At 46.4% G+C, this 13,173-nt stretch overlaps 1 protein-coding gene across 1 annotated transcript in view; it reads right to left on the reverse strand.

Annotated features, from left to right (window-relative positions):
* The window catches only part of ITFG1 (integrin alpha FG-GAP repeat containing 1), a 270,576-nt gene that overhangs the window by 91,788 nt on the left and 165,615 nt on the right, over window positions 1-13,173 (reverse strand). Inside the window, exon 13 of the mRNA XM_088458986.1 lies at window positions 3,390-3,433. Coding sequence (XP_088315112.1) covers window positions 3,390-3,433 — 44 coding nt within the window. The remainder of the gene's footprint in view (window positions 1-3,389; window positions 3,434-13,173) is intronic.

Consider the following 13,173-nt stretch of genomic DNA (forward strand, 5'->3'; position numbering starts at 1 on the left):
TACCGCTAAACAGCCCTGGTGGGAACGCCACATATGATGCGACTAAGTGACACCATGCATTCCTGTCACACAGTATTGTACCGAATAATAATCGCATCACTAGTGTGACGAAAGTACAACCCCACTAGTGAACGTCGCTGGCATCGCACGCAGAAGCGGTGTCCAACTCGGACACTAACCTGGGAAAAAAGGCAAAAGACCGGAGCGGGTTGAGCCACGCATTGTTTTTGCTTCATTTGCGACTTTATACTAACTCCATTGCGACAACAATACTAATCCTAAGTACCCAGTACACTATAAGTGACTTCGGAGGCAGCTTCGATGCGAGTCAGACGCTAAATTAAGATGTAGGGCCATATTGAATTAGCTGCGATAAGCTGTTTCTCGGCGAAAAGTTTCCGCCGATGACGTAATTTCGCTAGGCGAGAACTTATTCTGCGACTTGTAACCAGCGGAAAAAAATTTGCCTCTGAATGGAGGTGAAAAAAAAGTGCAGAATTGGGGGTTTGGGGTGCAAAGTTGTGGGAACACACCAGCAGCCATGGGACAGTCCTCCAAAGGTAAACTGCGACAAAAAAAAGTTAAACAATTACTTTAGATCACCCCAAAAAAGTTATTTCGTTTTGGGGGAGAAAAAACCTAAAGTTGGGGGAAAAACTTGAAAACTAGCGAAATAGACTCCAGGGGGTCTCCCAAGTATGCCCCAGGTGTTTTTTGATTGAGGGTGTTTGCTGAAGGTGCGTTTTTTAGAACCTGACTTTAGCAATTTTTAATTATGCTAGCACCCATTTCATGTACCCCAAATTTGCTGGGACTACTTATTTTTGCCAAAAAAAACAACCTGCTAAATCCTATTCTTCACCACTTGTGCAAAGACGCTAAATAGCAGCTATTGAGAGCATTTAAGTACCCCAAATACCTTCAGCAGGGCTATTTGGGGGTATCTATAGTAATTCCCCATGTCAGTGCATCTTTTGGGGGGTGTCAGGCTGATGTCCCCAAATCTGACAGCACGTTTCGCCTGTTCGAGTTTCCGCATCCTTTGCAATTGAATAGGGCGAAAAGCGGGGACAAGTGCGATACTTTTCCGGAGGCAAAACCAGCGATGACAGCGGGAAGTCCGTGACTTTTCGCCGTCAATTGAATACGGGCTAGAGAATTGCTACCCGTGGTGGAATGCCTACAGATGTGTCCCTTCTTAAGCTGTGTGTTTGTGATCCGCAGCTGATCGGGTAAACGTTCCCGATCAGCCGAGCAGTGTCCCCCCCAGCGTCAGCCCCCTGGGAGCACCGTACACAATGTGTACATAGCTTAGGATGTACCGGCTTGTATGGGATCAGGATGACATATAAGATGCAACCTCCCGATCATTGCAGGAGCGCAGTTTATCGGCTAACGCTACTGCATACACACCTATACAACCGCCAGCCTGATCACCCGAGGGTCGTACAGGTGTGTACTCAGCTTTACTGTTGTTTCAGGTCCCACGCGACTCGGCCGCGCGACACTTGAACATCATTGTGCGACAGAGTCTGAATCTCTGTAACAAAGGCTCAGAATCGAGCGACCGCGGCTTTTCCCCATGCCAGGTTCCGCTGTGCCTCATCTGCGACTCTGTATGTGTGCAATACCAATTCCTGTGCGGTTAATGCCGCAGCCCGGCGTCTCTGGTACACAGCGAGGGGCTTTTCGCAGCATCTGCAATTCGTATAAGATGCAAAATGTAAACATAAGCATGACCGAAAAAAGTAAAGAAATATATGCAGCCTCGGTCGCGCCTGACGTCTTGCGCCATATGCCGCATGGACGCACAGTAAGTGAGGACTCGTCTGTAAATCGCACCATGCATCTTGAATAATATGGTGCCGACACACAGTTCTGTACCGACACAGTTCTATATAACACAGGACCCTATATAATGACACAGCCCCCTATATACGGACACACAATTGTATGAACGATGTGTCCTCACTTGTCTTTGCTGTTGTTGCGCCAAGTAGACAAAGTTAGGGTTAGGCCGCGGGAGGGGAAGTTAGGGTTAGGCCGCGGGAGGGGAAGTTAGGGTTAGGCCGCGGGAGGGGAAGTTAGGGTTAGGCCGCGGGAGGGGAAGTTAGGGTTAGGCCGCGGGAGGGGAAGTTAGGGTTAGGCCGCGGGAGGGGAAGTTAGGGTTAGGCCGCGGGAGGGGAAGTTAGGGTTAGGCCGCGGGAGGGGAAGTTAGGGTTAGGCCGCGGGAGGGGAAGTTAGGGTTAGGCCGCGGGAGGGGAAGTTAGGGTTAGGCCGCGGGAGGGGAAGTTAGGGTTAGGCCGCGGGAGGGGAAGTTAGGGTTAGGCCGCGGGAGGGGAAGTTAGGGTTAGGCCGCGGGAGGGGAAGTTAGGGTTAGGCCGCGGGAGGGGAAGTTAGGGTTAGGCCGCGGGAGGGGAAGTTAGGGTTAGGCCGCGGGAGGGGAAGTTAGGGTTAGGCCGCGGGAGGGGAAGTTAGGGTTAGGCCGCGGGAGGGGAAGTTAGGGTTAGGCCGCGGGAGGGGAAGTTAGGGTTAGGCCGCGGGAGGGGAAGTTAGGGTTAGGCCGCGGGAGGGGAAGTTAGGGTTAGGCCGCGGGAGGGGAAGTTAGGGTTAGGCCGCGGGAGGGGAAGTTAGGGTTAGGCCGCGGGAGGGGAAGTTAGGGTTAGGCCGCGGGAGGGGAAGTTAGGGTTAGGCCGCGGGAGGGGAAGTTAGGGTTAGGCCGCGGGAGGGGAAGTTAGGGTTAGGCCGCGGGAGGGGAAGTTAGGGTTAGGCCGCGGGAGGGGAAGTTAGGGTTAGGCCGCGGGAGGGGAAGTTAGGGTTAGGCCGCGGGAGGGGAAGTTAGGGTTAGGCCGCGGGAGGGGAAGTTAGGGTTAGGCCGCGGGAGGGGAAGTTAGGGTTAGGCCACGGGAGGGGAGGTTAGGGTTAGGCCACGGGAGGGGAGGTTAGGGTTAGGCCACAGGAGGGGAGGTTAGGGTTAGGCCACAGGAGGGGAGGTTAGGTTTAGGCCACAGGAGGGGAGGTTAGGGTTAGGCTACAGGAGGGGAGGTTAGGGTTAGGCCACAGGAGGGGAGGTTAGGGTTAGGCCACAGGAGGGGAGGTTAGGGTTAGGCCACAGGAGGGGAGGTTAGGGTTAGGCCACAAAACATGGTAAGACACTGCTAGACCACCAGGAACATTTTGTCAACATTATCGTGTCGACATTTCATCAGTGTAAATGTGATGAATGTTGACATGGTCAATGCTAGTATGCCAAGCATTACATTATAAATATACCGGACCCCCTGTCTGAGATACTTTATGGAGTACACAAACCCTAAACAACACAACCACGTCCCAGCAAGTCACATTTATATATTGGTCCATACTGTAACATAGAGAAGATCCCCTACCTTCACATTGTGTGGACAGTCATTGGAGCAAATTCCACTGAGCACTGTGGGGAGAGAGGAGACGTCAGAGTCAGTACAGGGGCCATAAGCCACTAACTTTATTACCAAACTTATATTATGCCTAAAAGTTACAGGACATATTAAAACATCTACAACTTGCATTAAAATCTTTTCTCCGTTTATAATTTGCACCAAGGCCGCTGTACTGCAGTTCCTGAAGACGTTTGTGAATAGCCATTCGCACATTTTCATCATATATATAGGTCCTGTGTGTGTTTGTCTGAATATTAATTATACAGACGTTTATGGGGAATGAGTGGAACAGTTTTATCGCATCCAATGTTATCACAAACTCATCCCGCTCAGATCATCCCATGTTTAATGAATAGATCACTTCCCTATGCTGATTCCAGGGGATGTGGTCAGAATCCCGACCGTTGGGATTCCGGCAGTTAGAATGTCAATGTTGGAATACTGTCACTTATCAGAATACCGGCGCTGGCAACCCAACAGCCGGAATCCTGACGGTAAGTACTGGGGCTAGGGTAAGTGGCTAGGCAATAGGGGGAGGGTTAGGCTGCGGAGGGGGGGGGGGGGAGGTTAGGTTTAGGGTGTGGGGAGGGAGGGGTAAGCACTAGGTGGGAGATTAGGTGTAGGCACCTGGGAGGGAGCCTTAGGTTAGGAGTACTTACTTTATATTATAATGAGTACTTTATATTATAGGAGTACTAATTTTATATTATCATGGTTTATAAAAGTTATTTTAATTCATCACGTTAACTCGAGAATTAATCAGACCAAAAGCATAGGTGGTACGAAGTGTCTGAAAATCATTCAGAACCGGCCGCAGCTCATGTTGTCCGTGTGTAGGGTGATTACAGCAACTGTGCATATTTATAACACAATTGTAGGTTTATTGTTGCCTGCAAGCTTGTATGAAATCATAAAACGAATGTGTTGAGTGGGTTATAATTTAATACGTTACCCCCCTATTGTCCGGTTGCTAGCCTATAGGAAACATCTTATTTAATTGCTTTGTGCAAACAGATTCTTTTAAACAAAGTTTATAAAATGAAAGCACACATCTTATTGGTCTGCCAGGGTTACAGCACACGTAAGTGCCCTGTACCATGTTATTACATAAGCCACGGTGTTTATATATCAGTTATATAATGTGATTTTTTTTTTTTTTTTTTTTTAACAATTTATTGTAATGATTTTTAGTCTTTATTCAAAGAGGAGCCGCCTATTTTGTTTTTCTTTTTGCTATGTTTTAATTTAGCTGCGCCTGTATACTTTATACTATGATAATAGGGCCGCGATTATTCCATTCACATCTTGAGGAACAATGGGGGCCGTGGTATAATTATGTTAGGAGAGGGTAAATGTGGAGTTTAACGTGGACGACAATCTTGAAAAAGAGATTCTAAGTCCAGTGTCCCCAGAGTATGAAGCCAAAAATATCACTTTCCTTGTCCGGTTCTGTGACCTTGGAAGTCCTGAGTGCCTCTCCTTTCAGCGTAATGAAGCAGTGGCATGGCAACCCGCATAAGCAAAATACAAAGGAGCTATACATTGTGGCTAATTATTGTAATCTACAGTCTATTAATAAGGATAGAGTGCTGGACTGTGAAGCCCTGGCGTGGAAGCCGACAACACTTTCATCTGACGTGCCGACGGTCTCTTAGGGAAGCAAGGTGGGTATATGAATAATGAATCTTTTAAAAGCCATGATTACAGCCAATTACCAAAATAAGAGCAGAGATGGCGCTGAATAGCCCTTAGATTTGGATGGGCAAAGAACGGTGTGCATTTGTGCCTTAACCAGGGGGCTTTCCCAGAAGTACCCCTGAAGACAGACGCGCGCTCCTGTTCGACGAGCTAGTTCCTGAATGGGCTACTTTGGGACCTATAACTCTCGGTGACAGTAGATATAGTGCATCAATGTCTATACCCACTGTCCTGCCACCTTCCTGACATCAGCGGCATGACATTAACGAAGCAATGCCTCTGAGGTCAGTGGATGAATGAAGAGGCGGTGAGGCAGCCCTGCCTAGGTGTCTGCCTGCAATGCCCTCCCCTGAAGACAGGAGGCTCTGCAGTTTCTTCCACAGTTAGGTACACTCTGTTACAGAGTCTCTTGTACCTAACCAATACTACAAGCTACGCAGGGACATATATTTCAACCCTGTTGGTCTTTTACATTTTATTCTATCATTTTTTTTCTTTTTACAGTAAATATATATTTATCTTTTTAAAATGTCTACGATTCAGTTTTCCAAACAGCCAGATGGAATCTGACTTTTCATTTGTTAATTTGGTGGAACTCAAAGTACAGAACCTGTGTGCCAGATTGAAAATGTTGGTGCGCTCTATACTGTCGGATTGTACTGTAGGACGTTTAGAGGTAAATTTACTAAAGTGAGAGTTTTTAGAAGTGAGTTTTAGAAGAGATGTTGCCCATAGCAACCAATCAGATTCTACTTAACATTTAACTAGCACCTTCTAGAAGATAATAGCTAGAATCTGATTGGTTGCTATGGGCAACATCTCTTCTAAAACTCACTTCTAAAAACTCTCACTTAGTAAATTTACCCCTTATTCTCTCCATAAAGTACAGATCCTCTAATAGTACTGACCTGCAGCTGTATGTGCATAGTGGGCCTGATTCTGTTAGAGCCGAAATCTCTCTGGGGCTTGCGGCAACGAGACCCTACCACAAGGGTCTCGTCGCAAGCCCGATGGTCGCGATGGTCTTGACCATCGCAACCATCTTCCTGGCCGCTCGCTATAGCTGTGGGTGGTCACCCACAACTATGTGAGCTGCCAAGAGGCCGTCCTAAAAAAATAAATAAAAAAAAATAAAATGCCCAGTCCTGATTCAGAGCGAGCGCTGTCAGAGCGAGCGGCTCTGAATCAGGCCCTGAGCTTCTGTCCAACGTCAACAACATTTAGGATAGTGTCTTGTGTGTAATGTCTTTATTTAATATTCTATTATTACAGGTGCACTGCAGATTCCAGCATGCTCTACACACCAGTGATAATTTCCTCCCATAATTTATTATAAACAACAGTAATAACACACCGGAATGCCGGCACAGCGTGGGCTTACAACCACGGGCAGCTCACAGGCAGCTTGGCGACAGCCTCCAGATCGCCGGCTATTTTATCCTGGTATTTGGAGTCCAAAATTGTGGGGGTAATTTATAAAAGATTTATAAGTTGCTGCAAATTTGCAACCTATTATTGTTCCTTATAGAGCCTGCAACCCTGTCCGTCACTGCCGAAGCGCCCTTCGCCTGCCTGCTGCCGAGCAGTCACAGCGAGATGGACACATTTATAGACGTATAAATACTCCAGTTATTTCGTCTGTACCGTTTGGCTCAGTAATGTCAAATGCTGGCTTCACTTGCTGTTTAAGCCTACTGACACTACAGGGAGCCACTCTGTGACTGTTAGAGGCGGCTACAGCAATGTGACCTAGTAAGGTATGGAAAACAAATACTCCAGATTTAGCGAGCTTAACTGAAAAACCACTGAAATGCGGTGCGCGATGTCAGCGAGCTATGCTCTGTATTGGCTTCGCTCACTCACATAATGGGGCTCATTAATAGCTGGTCACATCTGCCCTCCACACAAGACATGGGAAGAGGAGAATGTTGGGTTGAATACTTCCTGAACGCAACTTACAAACACAGCAGCCTTCCCGCCTGATAACGGGAGTAACGAGCGTGCGCACTTACGCTAACGTAGAGATTGCGACTGGACAGCGTCAGTAGTAAATGCTGAAGCCCTATTACATGAATGTAATTCAAATTAAACACAAACATCTGTTGTTCGTCCCTTTAATAATCAAATGGGAACCATCCTTCCTCATGCAGTAGTCCAAATGGGAACATTGAAAAAGTAATGTGACTAGACGACTGTGATTATAATATAGTAGCCACACTATTGGTTAGTATGTATTCAGCCTGACATTGCCACACACTGCTACCTATGTGCAAGCACTGGGGGAATACACTATTGATATAAGTATTGGATGGGTTAGTATGTATTCAGCCTGACATTGCCACACATTGCTACCTATGTGCAAGCGCTGGGGGAATACACTAATGATGTAAGTATTGGATGGGTTAGTATGTATTCAGCCTGACATTGCCACACATTGCTACCTATGTGCAAGCGCTGGGGGAATACACTATTGATGTAAGTATTGGATGGGTTAGTATGTATTCAGCCTGACATTACCACACATTGCTACCTATGTGCAAGCGCTGGGGGAATACACTATTGATGTAAGTATTGGATGAGTTAGTATGTATTCAGCCTGACATTGCCACACATTGCTACCTATGTGCAAGCGCTGGGGGAATACACTATTGGTGTAAGTATTGGATGGGTTAGTATGTATTCAGCCTGATATTGTAACACATTGCTGCCTATGTGCTAGCGCTGGGGGAATACACTATTGGTGTAAGTATTGGATGGGATAGTATGTATTCAGCCTGACATTGCTACCTATGTGCAAGCGCTGGGGGAATACACTATTGATGGAAGCATTGGATGAGTTAGTATGTATTCAGCCTGACATTACCACACATTGCTACCTATGTGCAAGCGCTGGGGGAATACACTATTGATGTAAGTATTGGATGGGTTAGTATGTATTCAGCCTGACATTACCACACATTGCTACCTATGTGCAAGCGCTGGGGGAATACACTATTGATGGAAGTATTGGATGGGTTAGTATGTATTCAGCCTGACATTACCACACATTGCTACCTATGTGCAAGCGCTGGGGGAATACACTATTGATGGAAGCATTGGATGAGTTAGTATGTATTCAGCCTGACATTACCACACATTGCTACCTATGTGCAAGCGCTGGGGGAATACACTATTGATGGAAGCATTGGATGAGTTAGTATGTATTCAGCCTGACATTACCACACATTGCTACCTATGTGCAAGCGCTGGGGGAATACACTATTGATGTAAGTATTGGATGGGTTAGTATGTATTCAGCCTGATATTGCCACACATTGCTGCCTATGTGCAAGCGCTGGGGGAATACACTATTGGTGTAAGTATTGGATGGGTTAGTATGTATTCAGCCTGACATTGCTACCTATGTGCAAGTGCTGGGGGAATACACTATTGATGGAAGCATTGGATGAGTTAGTATGTATTCAGCCTGACATGGCCACACATTGCTACCTATGTGCAAGTGCTGGGGGAATACACTATTGATGTAAGTATTGGATGGGTTAGTATGTATTCAGCCTGACATTGCCACACATTGCTACCTATGTGCAAGCGCTGGGGGAATACACTATTGATGTAAGTATTGGATGGGTTAGTATGTATTCAGCCTGATATTGCCACACATTGCTGCCTATGTGCAAGCGCTGGGGGAATACACTATTGGTGTAAGTATTGGATGGGTTAGTATGTATTCAGCCTGACATTGCTACCTATGTGCAAGTGCTGGGGGAATACACTATTGATGGAAGCATTGGATGAGTTAGTATGTATTCAGCCTGACATGGCCACACATTGCTACCTATGTGCAAGTGCTGGGGGAATACACTATTGATGTAAGTATTGGATGGGTTAGTATGTATTCAGCCTGACATTACCACACATTGCTGCCTATGTGCAAAGTGCTGGGGGAATTTAATTTGTCTGTTTTTTTTCTTGCCGAGATTAATCCCTCCCTTACATGTACCGGTATTGGGCTTATAAATTGATTTGCGCAACCACCATTTTGTTTGTTAATAACATATCCTCTCCCAACTTTAAGGGGCTGATTCAATCACCTACAAGTTGGCCGAAAATTGGTTAATGCGGTATAAAAACACGCGGCCGTGACTTTTTGCTGTTCAATTAGAAATATACCTTAAGTTTATACCGGTCTCAAAAATGAGCGTTTTAGTTTGCAGTTCCTGGCTAGGCAAAAGGTAGGGGGGGCGGGGGATTATGTGGGGACATAGCGCAGTACACCCCTGGGGCACCCCTCACGATGAATATTACAAGTATTTAAATAAAAAATATGGCCAATAAAGACGTGACTTTTTAATGTCATTTTCTGTAAAAAGGTGTCATTATGTGGGACATGCATGTTGGGGTGTTTTTTGAACTTGCAGATGGGAGTTGCAAGTTTTTCTTTTTTTTTTTACTTTTTACAAACTTCTATATACAGAACTCAAATATCACTGTAGAGACAATTTAATGTACCCCAGCATGTTCTAGATACTTTTATTTGCTGTTATACACTTGGTGGTTGTCATTTTAATTCATTTATAAAAGTTGCAAAAATAAACCCTTTGACACCATGTAACTGCCTCCAAATACTTCATTACTTGCTACTTTTTGGGGGGTTCTGGATGACCTCCCCACTATCTCATGTTCTTCACACAGGTCGCACACTACAAAATTAACACTCTACATACACGACTTGCCCTTTCTGACTGAATTGCGCAATGTTAACCCCCTGCGAGTACAGGGCATGGAACCTGTGGCTAATTGAATCAGCCCCCAAGTCTGTCTGTGCATTATAAATGTGCCGCTTTCCCTTAAACCCCAACAGCACAACTTTATACTTTAGCCATGCTGCAAAATGCTGACATTCCAGCTCCTAAACCAGATGAGGTCCATAATCTGTATATTTGAAATTGTTACGAGCAAGGCGCCAAGAGGGGGTAGGTACTAACTACCGGGGCCCCCGGGACTGTAGGAGGGCCCAGGCCAGCTGCTGAGAGGACTGATGTCCCTTCCTGATGCTGCACATAGTGTTCCGATTGGTTTGCTTCTTCGGTAGGGGTGTGGCCACACCTCCTGGATCTGGCCACATCCCCTTCGGTACCCGGGCCCTGTGGCTCTCTCGGCGGCCCTGGTAATGAGTTGTGTTATCCAGGGTGTATCATTTCGTATTTCGGGTCTATTAGTGATGATACTGTAGCTGACTGGCAACTGCTGGATATATTCATAATGTTATGACGGAAACTCAGCGGGCACTGAACGCAGCCTTCTGTACAATCGCCGGTCATAAAATCATCATTTTACGGCCAGATCGTTAGGATTTGCAGACCCTGGATGCGGATTTTAATAAACTGCACATTAGGCTTCAATTTACAAAGCGTTACACGTTGTTTTCTCACGCTCTGAAACAATACCCATTAACTGTTCTGCAAAAAGTTTCACAGTGCCAGGTTATTCAGTTTTAAATAGAACAACATTATACACTAGATGGTATTCAGGGCACTGGAATAGAATCGGACCGATCTGAACTTAAATTCGATAGCAATAAAGTGGAAAAAGGCCAAACCGGGCAGGATTGTGCAATGTGTGCGGCTTACAGGGATATTTCTAGAATGGGGGTAAACTAGACGAGATTCGTCGCCCTCCCCCCTTACGACAGGTTGTCGGCTCGGAGAAAGATACCTTTCTGCCCAAGGGAACTGATGTCCGAGCTTTGAATGGACAGATGACCAATTATCATCTCTCTCTGCTTCTTCACAGACCCTTAATACCGGCAAACATCTGTTTTACTTATTTTCTGCCAAGACGAGAAGCTGGAGCCGGCAGAGAGAGCACGGTGATTAAATGGGAGATACCTCGATAAGGCGCTCCATCCCGGCATCCTGCAAATGTATTCTTTATACTTGTGGAAATTGCTCTTTTTTTCGGAATGAAGGAAATGTAAAAAGAATTTACAAAATTATACTTTTTTTTTTTTCTCCCCCCGTTTTTTTTTTCAGCTCAAGAGACAGGGCAGAAAGGCAGTCACATTATCACGCAGCAGATTTTAATTAATCCTACGCGCTCGAGTGGAGATGTAAAGCCGTAAGAAAGAGGCGACAGGCAAAGGGTGGCGGAGAGGAGAGCGAGGGCAAGGTAATAACCGGGCATAAGAGAGGAGAGAGAGTGCAAGGTAATAACCGGGCATAAGAGAGGAGAGCAAGTACAAGGCAATAACCGGGCATAAGAGAGGAGAGAGAGTGCAAGGCAATAACCGGGCATAAGAGAGGAGAGAGAGTGCAAGGCAATAACCGGGCATAAGAGAGGAGAGAGAGTGCAAGGCAATAACCGGGCATAAGAGAGGAGAGAGAGTGCAAGGCAATAACCGGGCATAAGAGAGGAGAGAGAGTGCAAGGCAATAACCGGGCATAAGAGAGGAGAGAGAGTACAAGGTAATAAACGGGCATAAGAGAGGAGAGAGAGTACAAGGCAATAACCGGGCATAAGAGAGGAGAGAGAGTGCAAGGCAATAACCGGGCATAAGAGAGGAGAGCGAGTGCAAGGTAATAACCGGGCATAAGAGAGGAGAGAGAGTGCAAGGCAATAACCGGGCATAAGAGAGGAGAGAGAGTGCAAGGCAATAACCGGGCATAAGAGAGGAGAGAGAGTGCAAGGCAATAACCGGGCATAAGAGAGGAGAGAGAGTGCAAGGCAATAACCGGGCATAAGAGAGGAGAGAGAGTGTAAGGCAATAACCGGGCATAAGAGAGGAGAGAGAGTGCAAGGCAATAACCGGGCATAAGAGAGGAGAGAGAGTGCAAGGTAATAACCGGGCATAAGAGAGGAGAGAGAGTGCAAGGTAATAACCGGGCATAAGAGAGGAGAGAGAGTGCAAGGTAATAACCGGGCATAAGAGAGGAGAGAGATTGCAAGGTAATAACCGGGCATAAGAGAGGAGAGCAAGTACAAGGCAATAACCGGGCATAAGAGAGGAGAGAGAGTGCAAGGCAATAACCGGGCATAAGAGAGGAGAGAGAGTGCAAGGCAATAACCGGGCATAAGAGAGGAGAGAGAGTGCAAGGCAATAACCGGGCATAAGAGAGGAGAGAGAGTGCAAGGCAATAACCGGGCATAAGAGAGGAGAGAGAGTGTAAGGTAATAACCGGGCATCAGAGAGGAGAGAGAGTGCAAGGTAATAACCGGGCATAAGAGAGGAGAGAGAGTGCAAGGCAAGAACCGGGCATAAGAGAGGAGAGAGAGTGCAAGGCAATAACCGGGCATAAGAGAGGAGAGAGTACAAGGCAATAACCGGGCATAAGAGAGGAGAGAGAGTACAAGGTAATAAACGGGCATAAGAGAGGAAAGAGAGTGCAAGGTAATAACCGGGCATAAGAGAGGAGAGAGACTACAAGGTAATAAACGGGCATAAGAGAGGAGAGAGAGTGCAAGGCAATAACCGGGCATAAGAGAGGAGAGAGTACAAGGCAATAACCGGGCATAAAAGAGGAGAGAGAGTGCAAGGTAATAAACGGGCATAAGAGAGGAGAGAGAGTGCAAGGTAATAACCGGGCATAAGAGAGGAGAGAGAGTACAAGGTAATAAACGGGCATAAGAGAGGAGAGAGAGTACAAGGCAATAACCGGGCATAAGAGAAGAGAGAGAGTACAAGGCAATAACCGGGCATAAGAGAAGAGAGAGAGTACAAGGCAATAACCGGACATAAGAGAGGAGAGAGAGTACAAGGCAATAACCGGGCATAAGAGAGGAGAGAGAGTACAAGGCAATAATCGGGCATAAGAGAGGAGAGAGAGTACAAGGTAATAAACGGGCATAAGAGAGGAGAGAGAGTGCAAGGCAATAACCAGGCATAAGAGAGGAGAGAGAGTACAAGGCAATAACCGGGCATAAGAGAGGAGAGAGAGTGCAAGGTAATAAACGGGCATAAGAGAGGAGAGAGAGTGCAAGGTAATAACCGGGCATAAGAGAGGAGAGAGAGTGCAAGGCAATAATCGGGCATAAGAGAGGAGAGAGAGTACAAGGT

This window comes from Taudactylus pleione, unplaced genomic scaffold (assembly GCF_031769625.1).
Source record: "Taudactylus pleione unplaced genomic scaffold, aTauple2 ptg000885l, whole genome shotgun sequence".
Lineage (NCBI taxonomy): Eukaryota > Metazoa > Chordata > Amphibia > Anura > Myobatrachidae > Taudactylus > Taudactylus pleione.